Source organism: Oryx dammah, unplaced genomic scaffold (assembly GCF_014754425.2).
Source record: "Oryx dammah isolate SB20612 unplaced genomic scaffold, SCBI_Odam_1.1 HiC_scaffold_27, whole genome shotgun sequence".
Classification (NCBI taxonomy): Eukaryota; Metazoa; Chordata; class Mammalia; order Artiodactyla; family Bovidae; genus Oryx; species Oryx dammah.
Window position 1 is genome coordinate 82977213 of NW_024070211.1, and position 23989 is coordinate 83001201.

The 23989-nt window shown below is 38.6% G+C and overlaps 1 protein-coding gene across 1 annotated transcript in view; it reads left to right on the forward strand.

The window, feature by feature from the left end:
* The window catches only part of ARHGAP15 (Rho GTPase activating protein 15), a 704757-nt gene extending 681319 nt beyond the window's left edge, over positions 1-23438 (forward strand). Inside the window, exon 14 of the mRNA XM_040228226.1 lies at positions 22039-23438. Coding sequence (XP_040084160.1) covers positions 22039-22210 — 172 coding nt within the window. The 3' untranslated portion in view covers positions 22211-23438. The remainder of the gene's footprint in view (positions 1-22038) is intronic.
* The last annotated feature ends 551 nt before the right edge of the window (positions 23439-23989 follow it).

The following is a 23989-nucleotide window of genomic DNA, read 5'->3' on the forward strand; positions in this document are numbered from 1 at the left end:
TCCAACATAAACACTTGGCTAAGGATGTTATTCTACTGACAGTGTTTGCCTTTCCTTATGGTCATCAGCTGGTGACTACTGCTACTTGGCTGCAAAGCACTTCATCCATAAAGAAAAGCACCATAAGTAATAATGAGTGTGAGTTTGTGTTCATTGCAAAGCAAGAATTCAGCTTCAACAAGAGTTTTTTTATCCAATTGAAATGAATCAAACTGTTTAACCTAATTGGGCTTCTATAAATCAGGAGTGTTGTCATATTAGTAATCCTCCCAGATAAGGCATTGCAATGAGGCGCCATGCAAAGAGTACGAATGTATAAACACAAAATGAATAGAATCCATTGACCCTCTGCTATTTAGAAGCCTTGTACGTCTTCCCTATATTATCACTACTTAATAAAATTACTACTTAACAACTGACATTAGTAGATCCTTTTAACCGTTGAGAGACTGGATTTTTCCTTTCTGTGACTTTTTCTTCAGTCTGCACATACAACCACAGAAAACCTCACCTTTGGATGATTATAAGGTAATAAAATATGCTAGTAGGGTAGGTAATGTACATCCATTGGAAACTGGGTTTTTTAAAATACAGATTATATATGTTGTGTAATTTCTTCTAAAAAATGAAGTGGGTATTATGTTCTAATTTGAAAGGACTACCGATTTATATCTCATTGTAGATATATTTCTTTAAATGTCTTTCAAATAGTTATCTTTGAAAATTAAATCTAATATATATCTAAAGTCACTATTTGTCTACTTTAACACTTCTATGCAGCTATAATTTTCCCTTTTTTTTTTCCTATACTCACTTAAGGGTAACTTGGTTCAAATGCTCCCAGCAGCTTGCCTCTCAAGTTTCCAGATTCCTTCTCATCTAGGAAGGCTTTGTAATACGTCTATAGATGTATCTGATTTCCTTTTGAAATTACTTTTACCCTGAATGGCACATTCCTGGCACATACACCACCATTTCTCATCCAAATCCCATGTAGACATTATTGATTGGCCACATTGCTCTTTCAGCTTCAGGGTCGTTCCCCACAGAGCAGACAGCCACCATCAGCCAGGTAAAGCAAACCTGTGTGTCATCTCAGCCAGAGTGGGCCTCCTGGCCCATTGCCACCATTCTTTTATAGGTGTTATGAAAACAGAAATGCAGACTACAGACACACCCTTATGCTTCCAAGAGAACAGGAGGCTTCTGTCTGTTTCCTCAGAAATTCCCGAAGTCTGCCTTTTTCTTTCAATCTTTATTTTAATAAATAAATATATGTCTTATAGTAAAGATATCCATGCTGTCCTGTGCTTAGTCACTCAGTCGTGTCTGACTCTTTGCTTCCCCATGGACTGTAGTCTACCAGGCTCCTCTGTCCATGGGGATTCTCCAGGCAAGAATACTGGAGTGGGTTGCCATGTCCTCCTCAGGGGATCTTCCCAACCCAGGAGTCGAACTGGAGTCTCCTGCATTTCAGACAGATTTTTTACCAGCTGAGCTACCAGGGAAGCCCAAGCCCAAAGATATGCATACATACCCTGTATGTGTCAATTATATGTAAAGCATATACATACATAGGTAAGATATTATTACAACCTTTTAAATTTTAGGGTTTCCTTATTTTGCAGTTGAGAACTATGCTTACCATGTGTTTCTGAGCTTGTCAACTTTCCTTACCAATCATTTCAAACTTGAGGAAAGAAAAAAAAGAATTTAAACTTTGCATGTATGTGTTAAATTGTTCAACAACAGAATTTAGTGCACAAAGAAATTAGAACCCCTCTAGCCCAACTGTCTGATTTTCCAAAAGAGGAAGCTGGGGATGAGGAAGGTTAAGTGAATCCCCAGTCCTACATGCAATAAAAAGTGGAGGCAGGGAAGAAACCAGGCTTTCTGTGTCTTTGAACACATTGATCTTTCACCCAGTCATTAAACTGTGTGTTCTTATGAGACTAAAACTTCCTTACTGAATCACCTTTTTCTCCAGGTTCCTATGGTGTGCTGGGTCAGTAGGCCTCAGGGACATCTACACAATACTCTAAGTCAGTTCTTTCTCCTTTGGATGATGTAGACATTTCTGTAAAAAAGCAAAACTTATCAACACAATCCTCATAACTCCTACATTCTATTTCTGACACCTTAACCTAAAGTAATTTCACACTACCTCATAAAAACCTTTGAAAACAGAGCATCCAAGGATGATATTTTGCACCTACTGAATTCTCTTTTCCAAAAAAAAAAAACCTCTAAATGTTACATTAAATTGCTATATTTCCAAATTCTATTCTCCAGTCATTCTCTGTGATTTTTTTCAAAAGAAGCAAAAACAGAAAACAGGGGAAAGGAGAAAGGGAAAAAGGACTGACATGGAAAAGGACTCAAGGTCTTCACTGATCGTCTTGACTTGCCCTTCTGGACTTAAGAGAAAGCAGCTAACAAGAGTATCAGTGGATAGCTTGGCTCTGACTGTAGCTAGACAAGTATTAGAGAGTATTCATTTTTGTTCAGTTCAGTTCACTTTCTGTTGGAGCAAAAATGCATCTGAGTGAGGAAAAACTTAACCTGCCAGTGACCTGTAAAGCAAAATCTATTTGTAATAACAGGAAGGTATAGAATACCCAAATTTCCTACTGCAATGAAAATAGGAGTAAAGTAGAAGGTAACACACCACCTAAACTCAAAGATTTTGCAGTCTAATTGAGGGAGATAAAACATATGTGCATGAAATAACTTAGAGATAAAAATAAAACATGTCAACAACAATGTAATACAATCTGAATGTTTAAATGCCAAGAAAGCAAATAACGAAGTGATCAGAATACAGTTCTTAAAGGCTTCCTCGTAGAGACAGGCTTAAATATGGTTTTGGATATGGTGACTGACACACAGTGCAAAACAATTCAAATGTGTGTGGCCATAAAAATAGGCAAGCAGGGAATCAACCTCGGTCCCCTGAATTAATGCAATCTGCTTGTGTTATCAGAGAAGGCAATGGCACCCCACTCCAGTACTCTTGCCTGGAAAATCCCATGGACAGAGGAGCCTGGTAGGCTGCAGTCCATGGGGTCGCTAAGAGTCAGACACGACTGAGTGACTTCACTTTCACTTTTCACTTTCATGCATTGGAGAAGGAAATGGCAACCCACTCCAGTGTTCTTGCCTGGAGAATGCCAGGGACGGGGGAGCCTGGTGGGCTGCCGTCTCTGGGGTCACACAGAGTCGGACACAACTAAAGTGACTTAACAGCAGCAGCAGCAGCTTGTGTTATCCTTTTTTTTTTTCTTTTTATACTTTTTTATAATTTTACTGGTAGACTATAGTCCATAGGGTCAGACACAACTGAGGCAAATTAGCATTCATGCACACACTTTTTCAGAACAGATTTAGGTTTACAAAAAAACTGAATAGAATGTACAGAGAGTTTTCATATACTCTCCACTCCCCTTCCCCCTGCTCCCCAAAACACACACACAACCACGGACTCTCCCCTGTTATTAAAATCTTGCATTAGTGTGGTACATTTGTTTTAACTGATAAGCCAACATCAATACATCATTGTTAGCTAAAGTCCATAGTTTACATTAAGGTTCACTCTTAATGTTGTATATTACATGAATTTTGATAAATGTATAATGACAAGCATGCACCATTATATCCTACAGAATAATTCTGCTACCTAAGACTCCTCTGTGCTCTGCCCAGTCATCCCTCCCTCTTCCCAAACTCCTGGTAACCACTGATCTTTCACTATCTCTAGATTTTGCCTTTTACAGAATGTCAGATGCTTGAAATCATATAGCCTTTTCAGATGGGCCTCTTTCACTTGGCAGCATACATTTTAAATGGATCTCTTCATGGTTTGATAGTACACTCCTTTTCATTGCCAAATAATATTCCATCATCTCACAATGTGAATGTCCCACAGCTTGTTTATCTATTCACCCACTGAAGGACATTCATAAGCATTTTAGATTTAAAAACAAAGTTTTTATTTTTTTAACCAATTCATTACTCAGGTAGGAAGTTGATTCTCAGAACCCATATTCTTTTTACCTTGAGACTTCTTTGTCTAGGGAAGTATGTTGTCATTTTTCTTTAACATGAGAGTAGGTCATCATTTGTCTCCTTAAACTTGTGGGTCTTGGGCCACCTCACCCTTTTGCTTTCACTCTTTGATAACATGAAAGCAAAGCTTTTCATGACATATAACCAAAAGTTATAAAATTATGAGAATTATGAAATTAAGTTCTGAGTTTTTAGATTGAACACGGTTGCTATCAAGCATCTATTAGGGGTCATGTTTTTCCTGTCCATTAGAACTGCAATTATGGTTTGTCTTCACAATGAATCAGAATATAAATCTAAATTTGAAATTATGCCTTTTTCTTTTTTAGCCATAGTGTTAATGATATCCAAAGAAACAGTTCTATGACTTTTACAAAATGACATCCTATGCTGTTGTTAACTCTAAATGGAGCCAAATATTACCTGGCACACCTGTGTCTTACTTTTTGACACCAAATCACATTGATAACCAAATTACCCTAGTAATGATAATTTTCAAGGGCTCTTCCCACCATGGCATTTGAAGGAAATTGTCAATGAAAGTCATTTCCTGGGCTCCATAAATATGTATACATGTTGATTTTAAGACAGCACACAGGAGACTGCCAGAAAAATTGAAAAGTTCAAGCAGAAAAAATAAAGTATCTCTCTGTCATTTGCTGCTTTGTATTTGTTTCCTTAAAATGCACAGCTAAATGCTCACTACATACAGATATCACTTGGTAGGCAGGGTGTATCTTATTACAGTGTTATTTTCCAGTACATTTGGCATAGTTAAGGTAAAGTGTATTAACTTTCTCTCAAAATAAAGATGAAAACAGAGCTGTAGCAGTCGTGAATGCTTCAGCCATTGTCAGGAAGTTAAGAACTGACAGGAGGTCCAAATAACCAACTCTGCCTGGTGCGTATACCGTCGTTTTCCCCTGGGATAGTCAGTCTAATCCTACAATGTATCTGACTGGCATGAATGTAGAATTACTTTCAATAAAGATTTTATTTCAAGCTTGGATGATTTCCCCCAAAACATCTTGTCACTGAGGCAAAGTATATCATAGAATATCTGATTTTTTTCCCTCCAAGTCAGCTTTTGAGGGCGAAAAATACACATTTCAACTCAAGTACTCAACTCAGGTCAATTCTCTGTAAAAATCACATTTTAACATATCTAGGCTGATTAGAGATTTGCTACTTTAAAGAAATCAGGGAGCTGTCAAAGAGAGCTTACTCTAAAGTCTGCAAATGTTAAGAATAAGTAACACATTTGCTCATCTACAGCTTGCACCCCCCACCCCTGCAGTAACCTCCACTTGAAGAGCAGGCAGGACAGATGACTCCAAGAGCTAATACCCAGCTTCTAGAATATTTGTCTTTTTGCAAGTAAGGAACATTTAAAGGTCACATCTTCCAATAAGTATGAGATTGTTTCCAGGCTATATGAGAAATATGAATGGCCTGGTCATGATCACTCTAAAACCATCTTCATTTCTCCATTTCTCCTTGTCTCTGTCTTTATCCTTTTCTCTTCTTTCATGATGCCAAATTAAGTCAGCATGTCAAGATAGGGGAACAGTCGGTAGCAGTACACTACTCTATTTTGAGTTCACTGAAATGTTTCATTTTGGGCTTGCTTACATTATTTCAGCCTGGCTGTCACTTTGTTTAATTTATGCTTGGTTCATATACACTTAAAAATATCTTAGGTTACCTATAGCCTCACCCTTTAGTCACTAAAAGCACACAAATCACATGGCTTAGTTCTAATGGGATAGGAGTAATTACTTTAATATTTAATAATCATAGCACATTATATTTATACAATGTTTTAAATTCAAAATCCCTCTTATCTCTATTATTACATTTTATTACTAACATGTAATATTATAATAAAATATATGTGCAAGAATGAAAACTCAGCATGGATAACAGCAGATGAAACTTAGAGGAATGAAAAGGTCCAGATTTGAGTCATCACAGGTGATTACAGACAATAGACACATGAGTTAGCCCAACATCCATGTGTACAAGGATATATGCAGGAACTTGCACAATTTATTTCTCCACCACACTACAGATTACAAATGCATGTGTATAAAGGCAAAATAAATAGTTTCTATATTTAAGCCAAGTATTATATATATTTAAAGGGGTTTACCTTTCTGCTGCTGCTGCTGCTGTCACTTCAGTTGTGTCCGACTCTGTGCGACCCCAGAGACGGCAGCCCACCAGGCTCCCCCGTCCCTGGCATTCTCCAGGCAAGAACACTGGAGTGAGTTGCCATTTCCTTCTCCAGTGCATGAAAGTGAAAGTGAAGACGCTCAGTCGTGTCTGACTCTTAGCGACCCCATGGACTGCAGCCTACCAGGCTCCTCCGTCCATGGGATTTTCCAGGCAAAAGTACTGGAGTTGGGTGCCATCGCCTTCTCCGTACCTTTCTGCAGATATAAGCATTTTACCTAAAATACAATGTGATGGTCAGATTTCAGATGGTCAGGAAAAATGGTGTCATTATCTTTAGCTTCAACCATCCATAGTATAAATCAGATAAAAATTATGTTTTATTCTAAACTTTTCTCATCAGTTTTATTCAAACCAGGTACATGTTAAAAACTCATTGTCAGATAATATGTGGGAAAGAAAGGTACCCTGCATAGTTACAAGCCCTGAACTAGGTCTCAAGGAATAGTATGTCTGTTTAACAATCTCTGCATTCATGTTCTGACCATTTCTGGTGTACAAGAAATGTAAGTATTGTACCAAAATCAAAACTAATCCCTTTTGAGGCCCTATTTGCTTGTTTCTTTTCCCCAGAATTTAGATGTTTATGCAGTCCACAAATATTTATTGAGTACCTAGTATGTATCTATCTAGAAGGGAGTCAGAAAGACGCAGCTGTGACAGAGAAGAGCTCCCATGGGCATCATTTCTGAATAGGATGATAGGAAGGCAGGACTGTCTCAAACCAGGCATTATTTGAGGCCCATTCTTCTAAATGTTTTAATCAATTCAGAGTGTCTTCTAGACACTTCTAAACATTTTCCTGGGTCATTTCTAGTTTTGGAGGGCTAAGACTGGCCTAAGCATTTGGTGAGGGGCAGGGAGAGCATCCATTTATACAGTATTTCAGTAAGTATTTGTTGAGTACCTATGAGCCAAAGACTAATCCTGGTCTAGGAATATGGCACTAAACAGAAACAAAAGTCCTGGTCCTTAAGATGTTTACATTCTGTTGGAGAAAGGTAATAAAGCAGATAAGCAGGGTAGAAAGTGTCTGGCTTTTGTTACCTGTCCTGGATGGTCTTCATTTCCTTCTGGTTGTTTGTCTTCATCTCTAGCTTCCAATCCCGGGTCTGGTATCGGTCACCAACAGACACTGTGAAGGTTATCTTGCCATCTTTGTGTAGATATACCATGCAGTAATTTGGATTTAACTATCCTTGATACATTAAACATGAAGAACTCTGAGGTTTGTTTTATTTTTTAACTTTTTACTTTGCGTTGGAATATAGCCGATTAACAAATAATTATGTGATAGTTTCAGGCGAACAGCAAAGGGACTCAGCCATAAACATGTATGTATCCATTCTCCTCCAAACTCCCCTGCCATCCAGGCTGTCACATTACACTGAGCAGAGAAGAACTCTGAGATTTTGTTCTAACCCTAGGTCTGCTCCAAGGGGAGAATAGAGGTCTGTCTGATCTCAGAATCCTCAGACTTGCCCACAGCCTGGAAAGGAAGGGTTCCTGACCAAGCCACCTTCACAGGACCTTACCAAGTCTCTGCTCTTCTTAACTCTCCTCCCAATTCAGAGAAGTCTTTCTCTTGTCTGGCAGCATGGTAACCTGGCTCTTCATCTACCTTCCAATCTACTGGTTAGGCCATCATTCCAATTCTAAGTCCCGGGCACTTAAGCCTTTGAAACCCCAGTCCTTTGCAATTCAAATGCCCTAGTTTACAAAGAAACCAAAGCACTTTCTCTGCTCTTCTGTTGAACCATCGCTCTACTGAGGACAAGATGTTGTTGATGAAATCTTGGAGGAAAGAAAAAGGTATAAGCGAGGGTGGAGAAGAAACCTCAGTTATGACATATTACCCCACGTCATCTTTGACTTTCCCAAAATGTTCATTCTTTCATCATTAATCTAGAAGCCCAAACCAAACCACATTTTAAATATCATTGGATTTGCCATCCAGTATGGGAATCTGGAACATCTCTGAATGCCTCCTGATGGAGAACTTGTGTTCTTTTTATGTGTAGAATATTTAATAACCTTCATAGTCCCCTTATTCTTATAGTATACATTTAGAAAAAATCTATACCTAATGATAATAATAACTAAATGACAGAATTCTGAGGGATTTTTATTTTCTATTGTAACTTTTCCACATTTTCTAAAGTTTCTGTAATGTGAATCTTTTGAAGCAGATAGTCTATTTCACAACTCTAATTCTTCATACAGAAATGAAATTAGTCTGTGGGTCAATTTCAGGAACTGGATTTACTAGAGAAAAATAGACTTTTTTTTCCATATCATGGTTTTTTTTTGTTGTTTGTTTGTTTGTTTGCATTCAGTCATCACAGCTGCCCTAACTGTTCTTTTTTCTGAAGCAAAATACCCTCAGTCCCTGTCCTCTATCACTGAGCAGCCTGTCACTCAGATGCACACATTCACCTTGGAGCCTCAACTTGTGCAGCCAGAGTCAAGTCACTGTGAAAAATACATAAAATTTATTTTCCCTCAGAAAGTAAAATTAAGTGTGGACGACTGAATGCTGACACACAGACTACAACTGGCTTTCTTTCAGCTCTTCTGGAACCTCTTAAACTAGGAGACAATTTTCTAGAAAACTGCTGAAGGTTTAATGTTGATCCTTTAATGGAATAGCTATTCTCTTCACCTATGTGAAGAGGAAAAAAAAAGAGGTTGATGAATTCTGACTTAGCATATTGATAGTACATATTCCTTTTAGATTTATCTAAAATCATAAGGCAAATATTTAAGTTCCATATTTCCCACTAATGTCTTATAATTATGTGCCTTACTCTGCTTGGCCTAATTAATGCTGATCCATGCACAACCCCCAATGTTCTATATAAAATGTTACTAGCACATACTAGTGCTTGAACTGCCTTACTGGACAAATTCCAAGTAAAGACTAATAAACAGTGTTATATTTTTTTCGTTCCTAAAAATACTCCCAACATGTCATGTATTTCCTAGCCTTTCTCTCTTAAACCCAGAGCAGTGTCTTCCCAGGATGATGATATTATCCATGGTTATTGCTAGATCAACAGAGCTTAGGGAATAGGCAAATTAAGACTTCTTTTACTGCTGACATGGTCAAATGTAAATGGCTAAAACCATTTGAAAGCTTAACAGAAAACACCTAAGGGGAACCGTAGCTGAAATTCTCAGTCTGCCTCACCAATAGTGCATTTCCTCCCTCAATGATAAGTGAATACTCTCAGAAGTTGAACACCCTGTATAAATCTGGAGAAAAGGGCAATATGCATTAATTTGGTTTTTCTTCCACCTGAAACTCTTTTCATCTCTATAAATATATCCTTGAATGTGAACTAGGTGATGAAAAAAATCAAATATGTCACCCAAGACTTTCTGACTCACTTCCCTTCCACCCAGGTCTAAGGCCTCATCATTAAGAACCCCCTTGATTTCAAACCCCTTGATTTCTCGACTCTTAGTTATTTGTGGAAAGAAGATCTATCTCCCAGAGTAATAAAGATCTGCATCTTCATCTCAGTGTTGCTGCCATTTAACTATGTGATCTTGATCAAATTACTCAGTGTTTCTCAGGCTCATTTTATCCATCTGAAAATTTTCTTTTATATCTGAAAAAGAAAAAAAATGGTAATATCCCTAGTGTATATTAAAGTTACAGTTATTTAAACAGTAAAGTGGTAGTGCAAAATACAAGCACAAATCATCCAGAATAAAACATACCAGGTGTTTTTGTCTGTGAGTTGTAGGATATATTATTGGGGCAATCAGCTAGCTGGGATCACATAGAGTTGGACACCACTAAAGCGACTTAGCAGCAGCAGCAGCAGCTAGCTACTGAGAAAAAATAGAGATTATCTTCACACTTTATATAGTAAAATACACCGAGATTAATTAGAGGATACAAAATGACACCATTTTAAAAAACTAGAAAAAAATATTGATGACAATTACCTGATTTATTTAAATGGATGAATTTTATAATTAAAAAATAATGCTGCTGCTGCTGCTAAGTCGCTTCAGTCGTGTCTGACTCTGTGACCCCATAGACGGCAGCCCACCAGGCTCCCCCATCCCTGGGATTCTCTAGGCAAGAATACTGGAGTAGGTTGCCATTTCCTTCTCCAATGCCTGAAAGTGAAAAGTGAAAGCGAAGTCGCTCAGTCGTGTCCGACTCTTAGTAACCCCATGGACTGCAGCCTACCAGGCTCCTCCATCCATGGGATTTTCCAGGCAAGAATACTGGAGTGGGGTGCCATTGCCTTCCAAAAGAAACAATGCTAGATATGAACACATAAAAATATAAATAAACAAAATTAAGGAAAAATATAATTGAGAGAATATAAATACAACAAAAGTAATGAAATATTATGCTATTTAACACAAAAAAAACTCAGAAATCTGATATGTACAACTGTGTTCATTGTAGCATTGTCTGTAGCAGCAAAAAATTAGAAGCAACGTAAAAGTCCATCAGCAAGGGAATGGTTAAATAAATTATTTTCATACTATGAAATGTAACAGCATTTTTCAGAGGATGAGGTATTTTTAAATGTACTGACTTGGAAAGATTCCCATGATATATAGTTAAGGGGGGGAAAGCAAGTTGTACTATAACATATTATGTATTTTTATCTCATTCTTTTTTTTTTTTTAAGAAAATAGATACTAAAGGGATTGTTGTTGTTCAGTCGCTAAGTCATGTCTGATTCTGTGTGACCCCATGGACTAGCCCACCAGACTCCTCTGTCCATGAGATTTCCCAGGCAAAAGTACTGGAGTGAGTTGCCATTTCCATCTCCAGGGTATCTTCCCAATTGAGGGCTCAAATCAGTCCTGCGTTGGTAGGCAAATTCTTTACTGCTGAGCCACCAGGGAAACCCAGGTAGATGGACAGATAAATAGAAAAACATCCAGAAGGAACTCACATCTGTTAATTATAGTTGTCCTGAAGGAGTTTGACTAGAAAAACAGAAGGCTTGACCTTTTCATTCTATATTCTCCTGATTAGCACACTTTTTAAATACTATGTGTTAGTTTTGTTATACAAAATAATTAAATGGATGAAACAAAATTATGTATGCTCTCAGTAAGAAAAAGGCAGGTGATATGAAGGGTTATTCACAGAAGAGATAATCCATATTGCTGTGCTTTTTTAACTTCTTCCCCATTTCCTAAATTCAAAGAATCCTAACTTTAAACAGTGATAGATCATTTTTCACCTATCAAGTTAGCAATTATTTTAAGAAGAATAAAATCAAGTGATAATAATGCTATCAGGACTATGAATTGTCATGTTAAATATCCCACATTATCATGGTTTAAGAAAAGAAAACCCTTAACTTAATGATCTAGTGCGAATTCTCAAAGTGTGGTCCCCAAACCAATTGTATCCTTTCAAGGAACTTGTGACTAGTGTAATATTCTCAAGTCCCTCCCCAGAGTTGCTGAACCAGAAGTCTGAAGGTGAAGTTCAGTGATTTGTGATACAAACCAGTTTCCAAATTATTCTCATGAATGGTAAAGTTTCAGAACCATTGATCTAATTGCTACATTTCTACTACTGCAGAGTTTCTCAACAGCAGCAATACTGTCATTTGGGGCTGGATAAATTGTTTGGGGAGACTGTCCTATGCATCGTAGAATGTTTAGCACCATCCTTTGCCTCTGACTCACTAGATGCCATAGCAACTCACCTTCTCCACTCCACCCAGTCATGACAATCTTTGATATCTCCCGACATTGCAAATGCCTCATGGGAGATGTGGGGATAGGGAAGCTGCCCCTATTTGGAAACAATTGCCTAAAGAAATACTCCAAAAATGTGGAGAATGAGTATACAAAAAAAGGTTTTTTAATATATTAATTACATTTATACTAAGAAATCATAGAGTACAAACCATTCTATCCGATATAAGATAATTAGTAAAAGCTATGGTAAAGAATCTGCCTGCCAGTGCAGGTAGACGTAAGAGACACAGGTTTGATCCCTGGGTCGGGAAGATCTCCTGGAGGAGGGCCCAGCCACCCACTGCAGTATTCTTGCCTGGAGAATCTCATGGACAGAGGAGCCTGGCAGGCTGCAGTCCATAGGGTAACACAAAGTCGAACATGACTGAAGCGACTTAGCACGCACACACATATATAAGACGCAGGGCTTCCCCGGTGGCACTAGCAGTAAAGAACCCGCCTGCCAGTGCAGGAGATGCTGGAGACGCAGGATTGATCCCTGGGTTAGGAAGATACCTTGGAGAAGGGAGTGGCTGCCTACTCCAGTCTTCTTGTCTGGAGAATCCGATGAACAGAGGAGCCTGGCCGGCTACAGTTCATGGGGTCACAAAGAGTCGGACACGACTGAGTAACTAACTCACAATACACATGTAAGACATGAGAACTGCTCATGGCAGAAGTGAAAAACGTTGGCCACAAAATTATATAAAAAGTATTTTCTTGAGTGTGTATATAAATAAATTATTTATACATGTATATTGAATGCTGTCAGTGCCATTCTGCTCAAAACCCAAGGACGAACACCTGTTCACTGTTAGAGTTAAGTCCTAAGTCCTAAGTCCTCCCCACAGCATCTCCTACCTTATCTGTCTCACTCCCCAGCCTTCAGCCATACTACCCTCTTCTCTATTCCTAGAACCACCCAGCACAACCTCACCACTGGGGCTTTCTACCAACTTCTCCCTGCCTGGAGTTTTCCTTCCTGTGGTGTGTGCACATAAGCGGCTCTCTGCCCAGGTGTCCTTTCCTTAGAAAGAACTTCTGAGGACCTTGTCTGCTCTGTAGCACTTTCCACCTCTCTCTGCCCAACAAATTAATCTGGGGACTCTGTTATCTTCGACCAGCCATTCTTAGCAGAGAGACTCTCTGGGGATGGATTCTAGGCCATTAGGAACTTTCAAGAGTCTCCGAGGGTCAGTAGAAAAACCACACTTCTCTTAGTCTTTCTTGAAGTACCTCTGTGCCGAAATCACTTTGTATATTAATTAGTGGATTGTTTCTTGCCTGGTCCCCCACTAGATTATAAGTTGCATATGGGCAGGAACTTTGTCTGTTTTACTCACTGCATCATCTCCAACATCCAGCACAGCATCAGGCACCTAGCAGGTATTGAGTAATAGCAGGTCTATTGAATAATAGATTTTAATGAATGAAAAATGATTACCTTGAGTTACTGTTACAGTTATTGGTGTGTTTTTTTTCTTTATCATACTTTTCTTAACTTCTCAAATTCTAATAGAATGTATTACTAATCAGAGCAAGAGAAATTACAGCTGAGTTTTAATTCTGCCTTTGGAAAGCATGGTATATTTGAAGCACAGTGATTAGCATGTAATGGATATTCGGCAAATAATAACCACTGTTTGTGTTCCTTTTTGATATTATCTGCTATGTAAGGGCTTTGGCTATGATATCCCATTTTATATATGTTGTTGTCACCTTATAGAATACATATTACAACCAGAAATGAGCCATTTTTAAGTCTATGGGCTAGTCATTTTTTTAGTCATTCCTTGTCTCTTATAGTTCTGAGTATTGCTTTAAAGATACATTAGACTTTCCTTGTAATGGCCAATCAATATAAATATGAAACAAGTGAATAATTGAAAATGTTTCAATCTTTTGCAATGCAAAGTGGTTACTCAATAAATGTGAAGAATAAGGCCATGTCAGCTGTTAATGTGTAACTACCATATAAAGTACCTTTTCCACAATTTACTCTGAAAGAATTATATATACATAGCTTCAAAGATAATTTAAAAGCAAAAATATCAGAACATAGCAGTAATTCTCTTTTAGGAGGATAATTCTTTGCTTACTTTAGAAAACAATAATAATAAGATATATAAGTATAAAATTGAAGATTTTACAATTAGTTTAAGCCAGTTGATGTGTAAATTTGCATATAAAAGTGACAGTCACCAGTGAATGACCAACTTGAAATATATTAGTTTTAAATGCAAATAACATTTGTAAATGCTCATCTTCTTTTATAATATTTGGAAATTTTTCTAACGTACAGCCCTGACTTTCAGGGGAAAAGTAGACTTCCTACTAAGTCCCCAGTCTTTAAAAAAAAAAAAAAAAAAAAGGCCAATGTAGGCATGGCAGTATATTTTGTGCAGATTGAGAGTAGGCAAGCATATGGTTAGCATGGATCCCCCCCAAAGTAGTTACAGCACATAGGAAGCATAAATTGAGCACAGTGAAAATTTATTCTGTTTTTAGCAGCTTCTCCTCACTGAAGTGGTCAAAGTCACAATTAACGTTTCACATACAGTGGATGAGCTGCATTACACAAGCCAGGTGTGACCTGACGGCAAAAGTACACTTACCGCCGCACTTTCTCCATTAGAGTTAAACCATCCTAAGGTTATGTGTGTCGGAAAATCACAGTAATCCAGAGATAGAGAAGGGAATGCTTATAATACACCTCCAATAACTTGAGGCTTGTCCTGCAGGCAATTTTGTGGCTTTCTACTTCCTTTGCAAGTCACTATGATAACAGCAAAGCACAAACTTAAAAAGAAGTTTGCATCCTTATATCTGTTTGTAGCTGGACTACTATTGAATGCTTTGGCCTTCTTAATTCAGCATTAATTTTGAGTTTTATGGTAAATCTCTCTTTCAGTTTGAATCATTTGGCTATGATTTTCAGCAAATAAGAAATTTCTTTGAGTTAGTGATTCAGCTCACTTTTGGAAAAAACTTACCTAGCATAAGTCTGTGAGGATTTTTTTGGTCTGGGGCCCAACATCTGTAGCTGTGGATTATAGATTGTTTCTAAAATAATCTAAAATTGATGCATCGTTGCTCCTTCCATTGGGGCCTGACAAAAAGTAGCTCTGGCATTTCTTCTCCTTATTGTGCTGTAAACTGTACATCACCTTTTTAATCTCTTGCCAGAAAAATGAATTCTTACCTACTCTAAGATTTTATAAACTTAAATTTTACTTAGTGGTTAAAGAGTTTCTTTTGCAAAGAATATATATCAAGTGCTATTTTTGAACAAATTCATAAAATCATAATTATTCTTGTCAAGCTATTTTAAACTTAACAGTGTTCATAAATAGCCTTTTTCAAAAGAGTTGCAGTTTAAGATGTTTTTCCTGTTAGTGAAGCATTCACAGGCACTAACATTTGAGCTCCTCACATTGCTTCGAATCAGGTATCTTCACTATTTCGTGGGAGTAGACTAATGGTGAGTGAACAAACATGTAGAAGAATTTCCAAATATTGATCTACATATTTTTACACCTTTTCACCATGCAGCCATTTGCTGTATAGTAATCTCTCAACCATGTGACTGCTCTCACCTTTCTCATTCAGATGTGGTCTTTTTTGCCTTTGACCTTTGTTTTGTCCTCAAAGAGCTTCCCAGCTGGTGCAAGTGCAGGTAGACGTTAGAGATGTGGATTCAATCCCTGGGTTGAGAGTGGGTTTGCTGTGCCCCACTCCAGTATTCTTGTCCTAAAAAGGGAGTTCCTTTCATTTCTTTGTGAAAACAGGTTAAATGGTAGCTCACAATTTACAACACTGTCATGGAGTTTAAGGCCAGATGAAATCTAAGCCCTACCAGAGGGGAGGAACTTGCCAAAAGTGACCACAGTCTGATCTCTTTGAGTTAGCTACTATGGAGTTTTGAAGCCTGAGTGACAGAGGAGATTCCAATCCATGATGTTTCAGATTTAGTAGATCCTTGGGATTTCTCTGGAAGGAATGATGCTGAAGCTGAAGCTCCAGTACTTTGGCCACCTCATGCGAAGAGTTGACTCACTGGAAAAGACTCTGATGCTGGGAGGGATTGGGGGCAGGAGGAGAAGGGGACGACAGAGGATGAGATGGCTGGATGTCATCACTGATTCGATGGATGTGAGTCTGAGTGAACTCCGGGAGTTGGTGATGGACAGAGAGGCCTGGCGTGCTGCAATTCATGGGGTTGCAAAGAGTCAGACACGACTGAGCGACTGAACTGAACTGAACTGAACTAGCAAAGCACACTAGAGTAACATGTCTCAATATACGCTCCTCCTTATCACTCAAGAAAGAGGATCCACAATGTTCAAGTAAGTTAGGGAACATGTTAAGTTACACAAAGATGAACAGGGTTACTTTTCTGCAGGACTTGTCAGAGCCTGTATTATGCTATAGTGCACTGTAAATTTCCAAGAAGGAAAAATGGCATATAATTTTCTGCAAACGTATCTTACTCCAGACTGCTATTTTTGTGAAGTATGTCACAGAGATGGTGTTTGCAGAACTCACTTTAGTGAAAGCTGTCCTGGAAGTACTGCCAAACCCATAGTAAAAATGTATTTGGTTTCTGAATCAGATCCTCCCCTCCAATAGTACAGCTTAACTGCATTTTAAGCTACTGGAAGTATAACTTACTGTTTTTGAGAGTTTTCCATCTTAGATACTAGATTGCATTTTTTTTTTCCATTCCGGGCTTTCATTTCTTTCAGTAGCCTATATTTCTCCTCTACATATGTTTTACTAGTTGAAGCCTTCAAAAATAATGGCACTTACAATGCACAGCTAGTCCCCACAGCGAGAGAGGAAAGTATTAGATCCATTGATTTGAGGTTAAAAAAAGAGAGATTTGAAGAATTTTGTAGGACAGTATTCTAGCTGTATTTTGAAATTGTGGTTGACTACTTATGTTCTCCTAAATCAACCACGTAACTGCTTAAGAATCTATTGAGGTAGAGAGTAGGTAGGTTCGCCTTTGAATAGTGAAGTCTGTAACAGCATGAAAACATTTTCCAAATATCCCCAGTTTGGGAGGCTCCTTTGCTAGATATGTCTATCAGCACCTCTACTATAAAAGGGTTTAATCTAATGTGAATGTTGATATGAGAATATTTTTTCCTATCTACGTGAATCATATAGTTCAGTAGTTGGTAATTTCCATCCGCAAATAGTCTTCACCCTCAGCATCTTTTCTAACCTAAAGATTGATTAATTTCTCAATATACCAACTACTGATTGGTTGATATTCAGAACATAAACTGCCAATGAAATACACACATACACACACAAGCATACATTTTGTAACAGAAAGTAGGCAAGATAGTATGAATTCTATATAATATACATCCACATTTTCTTAACCTTTCTTAACTACATTTGATTTCTCTAAGTGTTATTGCAAGTTACTTAATTTTCCCAAACTTAAGAAAAAATTCCAAACTGCTAGGAAAATTTAACCTGCAGTAATGCAAGTATAACAAGAATACAGAACTATATATTCTTTGGTAAAATCTACTTGTAACAGGATTACTTGAGAGCACCCATGAGTTGAAAATGTTTTTATTAAAATCACATGGAAAGTGTGCAGAGAAATGGATACAGATGACACGGATTGAGATGGAATGAATGCTCTGCATTTACACACAGAGAAAGCACAAAATAAACACTTGACAAAGGGCAAATTTAGGAAACTGATGAACTGGCAGAAATCCGTTTTAGGACTCGTCCACGAACCACCAGCCAAGAGAGAGAAACCTTTGCCTGAAGGGGGCCTCTGACAGCCGCTCTGCCTCCTACTCTTCACTCCATTGAAGCTCAGCCTTGGTTTCTTCTCTGGATTGGTTCTTGCTCTGAATTCTCAGACCAGGACTTTGGCTGAGTGGGAAAAATATAAACACTGGGAAACTTTATAAATAGTCTAGTCCCATTTCTGCATCCTTTTACTCTCCCCACAGATCAAGTCCCACCAGCTGTGTCTTTCAGGCAGGGCTGAGTTACCCCTCCAGTCACCCCAGTTCCTCCAGACACCTATAGGCCTCTTCCAGTTTCTACCTCCATAACCTCCTGACAGCCATGATTGTCCCCTCTAGTAATCTACTCTTGGACCTTCCTTGATTTCTAACCTCACCTTGAGGGTGTGTGTTCACTCGCTCAATCATGTCCAATTCTTTGCAACCCTTTGGACTGTCACCCACCAGGCTCCTCTGTAGTTAGAGACAATTTTAGCTCCCAGCTACCCCAAATCTCACTGTTCTTGTTTTGACTTAAATTATAGCCATTATTAACTTGGAGAAGGAAATAGCAATCCACTCCAGTACTATTGCCTGGAAAATCAACTATATCTCTGTCTATCTGTCTTTATATTCTTCCTTTCCCTTTTCAGTCTCCCTGGATTCCTGGACCTCTTCTACTCTGTGGACCTTATATCAGTCATCCACCTTCATACTCGAATAGTCTCTTACTTTTAATTCTACCATCTTCATGCTCTATGACCTCTGAGCCCTGTTCTCTGCTAGATAACTCTCATCAGCTTAGAACTTCAGTACCAATGGGTAATGTTGTGAAAGCAACTTGTACCTAACAGTTACTCAATTAATTGATCAGTTATGTTATCTCTTTCTATATTTGTTTAACAAATTTATTTTACTGTGGCAGAGTCAATAAAAGAAGTTAGTATCCCCAAAAAGATACTACTTTTATTTTTTTTATTGGAATATAGTTGCTTTACAATGTTGTGTCAGTTTCTGCTGTACAAGAAAGTGAATCATCTATATGTATACATATATCCCCTCCCCTTGGGCCTTCTTCCCACCCCCACACCCATCCCCCCCTTCCAGATCATTAGAGAGCACTGAACAAGAAGGTATTACTTTAAATTCAGGAGCGAAAAATCTGTTTTCCTTCTCAATGAATCTTACTAGTGATTTTTGTAATGAAGAGGTCTGGGAGAAGCTCAAGAGAGCCTTTAAGCCAAGGTAAATAGGTGTGTTAAAGGGAAGAATAGCCCCACTCCACCTTTCCCTCCTCCAGGTCAGGAGAATGTTTTAAAATCATTCTACAGACTTTTGGTAAATGTAGTAGCAAGTGGTGCAGTTTCTATATTCCAAAGGAAACTTTAAACTTGATGTCTCCGATAACACACCAATACTTTAAAATAAGAGAATCCCTTCCAGAAATGTAGTCACGCCAATGTTACTCACAGATATGAAGACTTTTCATATAAAGAAGAAGAAAAGTGAAAATGGGAGGCAGAATATCCTGAATATTTAGTCCAAGTTTAAGAGTCATTTTGCCCACAATGAATCCATTGTAACCAGACTGTCAATCACAATGCTACAGTGTGGAATAAAAATCCAGACCCTCTTATGGAAGGATCTATAACCATGTGGAGAATGGCAGAGAGACAAGTCAGCCAATTACTAAGCATAGGAGCCATAACACACACCAGGGCAGTGATGTTTCCATGAGCGCTGCAGCCTGCCTGCCTGGGTCTGAGCCTCAGTTCTGTGACATCGGGCATTTCACCACTCTTGGCTTCAGGTTTCTTATTTGTAAAAAGGGCTTAATAATAGAATTGGACGTGAGTTTGAACAAACTCCAGAAAATAGTGAAGGACAGGGAAGCCTGGCGTACTGCAGTCCATGGGATCACAAAGATTTGGACATGTCTGAGCAACTAAACAACAACCACCTCATGGGATTATTATGAGGATCAAGTGAGACAATAAAACTGCTTAGAATAAAATCAATGATACTTCCATTTTTAAACCTAAGTAATAAGTAAAATAAAATTGCTTAGAATGATTATTATCGATATTGATCAAATCAAGGACATCTTGCTGATCAAGATTTGTGCTATGGGAAGTCCCAAATTGAAGGTGTTGGCCCTTCTCAGTGTCTTTCAGGAGAGTGAAGGCAGGGCCTTTTTCACAGAAATGGCCCTGAGATGAAGGTTTGTGGAGGGACGGAAAGGGAACAAGTCTTCTTCCTCTTGCCTCCATGCATGGAGACTAGGTCAGCCCACATAGGCCAGACACAGAGTCCTCTAGAGGTCAACTAGTGCTCCAGTGGATTCTGAGAACAGAGGCCCCACTACTATGTAGTAGTGTTCCTTTGCCTCACTTTATTCTCTGTGCTCAGATTTCCCTTGGGTTGGGGTGTCTGGAAGAATGCAGAGTTTTATATTTGTTAGCACCCTGTCCTTCCATATGCTTTCCCCTTTTTCCTTACATCACTAAATCCCCACTCTCCCTGATTTTAATATAAAACCAAGGAGGCTTCAATTGTGAAAATAAGCATTGTTTTGTTTTATTTTAAAGCCTCCAGGTAGAAGACGGGGCTTTAATTTCAAGAGTCCCATGTTGATTCAGGCAAGGCACTACCATTAATAAAACCACATCCTAATGTTTCATTGGTATTGCACCTCTCCATGGTCCTCACGTAAGCAAACATTTCTTTGATTCCAGTGGGACTTTTTCCCTGTGCAAATGCTACAAGCTTCTGTATTTTATTGAGTAAAAGGGGTGGGGATACTTGTTATACACCTAAATGTTCATCACTTTGCCGACAAAGGTCTGTATAGTTAAAGCTATGGTTTTTCCGATAGTCATACAGATGTGAGAGCTGGATCATAAAGAAGGCTGAGTGCTGAAGAATTGATGCTTTCGAACTGCGGTGCTGGAAAAGACTCTTGAGAGTCCCTAAAACAGTCAGTCCTAAAGGAAATGATATGGTTGGATAGCAACACCGACTCAATGAACATGAGTTTGAGCAAACTCTGGAAGAAGGACAAGGAAGTCTAGCATGCTGCAATTCATGGGGTTGCAAAGAGTCGGACATGACTTAGCACTTTCTACAAAACAGAGTACAAATAGCATTTTTCAGGAATACTTTACTCATACTAATCACTAAGAATTTAATTATTTCTTCAGCTCTTGTTTCTGCTCATCAGTTCAGTTCAGTTCAGTTGCTCAGTCGTGTCCGACTCTTTGCGACCCCATGAATTGCAGCACACCAGGCCTCCCTGTCCATCACCAGCTCCCGGAGTTCACTCAGACTCACGTCCATCAAGTCAGTGATGCCATCCAGCCATCTCATCCTCTGTCATCCCCTTCTCCTCCTGCCCCCAATCCCTCCCAGCATCAGAGTCTTTTCCAGTGAGTCAACTCTTCGCATGAGGTGGCCAAAGTACTGGAGTTTCAGCTTTAGCATCATCCCTTCCAAAGAAATCCCAGGGTTGATCTCTTTCAGAACGGACTGGTTGGATGTCCTTGCAGTCCAAGGGACTCTCAAGAGTCTTCTCCAACACCACAGTTCAAAAGCATCAATTCTTCGGCACTCAGCCTTCTTTACAGTCCAACTCTCACATCCATACATGACTACTGGAAAAACCATAGCCTTGACTAGACGGACCTTAGTCAGCAAAGTAATGTCTCTGCTTTTGAATATGCTATCTAGGTTACTCATAACTTTTCTTCCAAGGAGTAAGTGTCTTAATTTCATGGCTGCAGTCACCATCTGCAGTATGCCTATATTCTATTTTTTGCATCTTTGGCTTCTTACATGGGCTATGCATGTCTCACCTGTTTCCTCCATTGACTCTAGCCACTTCAAAGATTGAATCTTGTTAACTGTCACAGTAATTGTTGTAATTTATTCATTCCACATTTATTGAGCACCCACAATGGCTAGGTACTATGAGGATAGAATCCTTCCCTGAAAGTCATAAGTTCTATTTCCACACATAAGGAGTAGATTAAATAATCTTATGGCAGGTGTTTTTCTGAAATCTAAAATTGTTTCTGCTTGTGTCACACTCTCTGTTTTGCCAAAGCAATCCCTGCCCTTACTTTCCTTCTTCAAGTTGAAATTTAAGAAAGAAAAAGAATTCAAGAACGCAGAACTTTACAATTCAAAAACAGTCACAATTTTATTTAAACTCCAATGGGTCTTTTTGCTTTCTCTCTCTCCATAGGATAGTGGCCAGTGCATCCAAGAACCTCATGTCCACACAGAGCTTAGGGATTGTGTTTGGACCCACCCTTCTGCGCGCAGAAAACGAGACGGGAAACATGGCGGTACACATGGTGTACCAGAACCAGATCGCCGAGCTCATGCTGAGTGCGTACGACCAGATCTTCAGCTGACTGACAGCCGAGACGAGCTACTGAGTGTGTTCACATCTGTCTCGATGCCTAATATTTTTACATTTCTGTAAACATATTTCTGAAATATTTTTTTCCTTTCAAGCGACAGATGCCTCATTTTGTGAAAACTTAATGATGATTTTGTGTTTAAGTTCCAAACATTTGAATAAAATAGTTGACAATATTTGCCTATATGTCTTCTGCATTAACCCCTTCACTGCTATGCCTTCCAGCACTTCTAGGCATACATTATGGATGCTCTACGCTGTAAAATAGTGTGCAGAGGACACAGCATATCCAAAAATAGCCTTAATGAGACTCTTGGGCATTGCACATGTGCTTGTGTACGTGCAGGTATGTGAGTGAGTGTGAATGTGACTGAGAATACGGGTATGTGTCCACACAGGTGAACCTCTTCATTACTCTGGCTGCCTCAGGCCTGTGTTCAAACACCCCTGGGTACACAAGCAGAACTAAAAGAGGGGGCAAGACACAAATGAGTAATTTTTAAATAGAACAAAAGAAATCAGGATTTCAACCAAAATAGACATACCTCATCTTTCAAGAACACTTTTACAAGTGTAAATCTAGTCCAGCCATCCTTGGTGCTAAATGCTGAAATTTACAAATACATGTAGAGAGGCAATTTTTCTGAAATGAACATTTGCCATTTGATATGTTTTTTACATATACTATTTGCAGTCCCATAAACATACTGTCTTATAAACGAGAAGCAAAATTAGTGCCTTGCAATTTTAATCTTTATATTATACAGGAACTGCATGCCTGCTCATTTTTAATGTTAACATCCATTTTGAATCTTCATCAAACTGTATATCTTCCTTTTTTTCCCTGGCTATGTCATTTTATGTAGAATTTTTATTATGCTTCTGAGGATGCTTTATTGGTGAATTATATTAAATCCATCTAGAAAGAACATTTAAAAAAAAAAAAAGTTGCTGTTTTTTTTTAATGTGCCCCAAAGATTACTTGACTAGACTTAGATGGCTTTATCCATTTGATGGTTAGCTTCAGTTGTCATGGATAAACAAAAGGGTAACTGTCTAGAATATATCAAACATTGTTTTATTTTGAAAACTATGTTCTTGCTGAACACATCTCATACTGGTTTTGTGAAAGTATTCTGCTGATAAAAATGTAGACTTATGTTTGACAGCTTTTTAATCAAATTCAAATGGAATAAATAAAACTAATCCAGTGTGATAAAGAGTAAGTCTAGTTATTGATTTGTTCATAAAATGAAAAATAAAGCATGTAAATAAAATGCATGAAGCACAGACCCAAAAACAAACACTTAGAGCAATAAGGAGCTCAGAGGCTTGGGCTGTCTGCATGGATGGAGTGTACAGTGGAGGAGAGAAACTGCTCAATAGAACGCCAGATGTTCACACAGCTCCCACATCCACGGCACTGCCTGAGGAAGGAGAGGCTTCTCTCGGCCCTGTTGAATGTCTTCCTTTTGGCAATGGCGCCAGTAAGTCGGCATATGCCCAAAAACACAAGTGACCACAATAAATGCTGAAGTGTGGTTTCATTGAGTGGGATGTATACAAATACCACAAAGCCAAAGAAAGTCACACGAGACAACCCCATGATCTAAAGTCGCTGGTAACAGTGAGCTGACAGACTTGCCAGCTTCAAGCTCTTCTTTTATTCCACATTGTGCTTACGTCTTTCGGGAAAACATGGAGACATGAAACGAGTCTCTGGCATTCAAATGCTCATTTCCATGGCATTCCATATTCTCAGTGAGGTCTC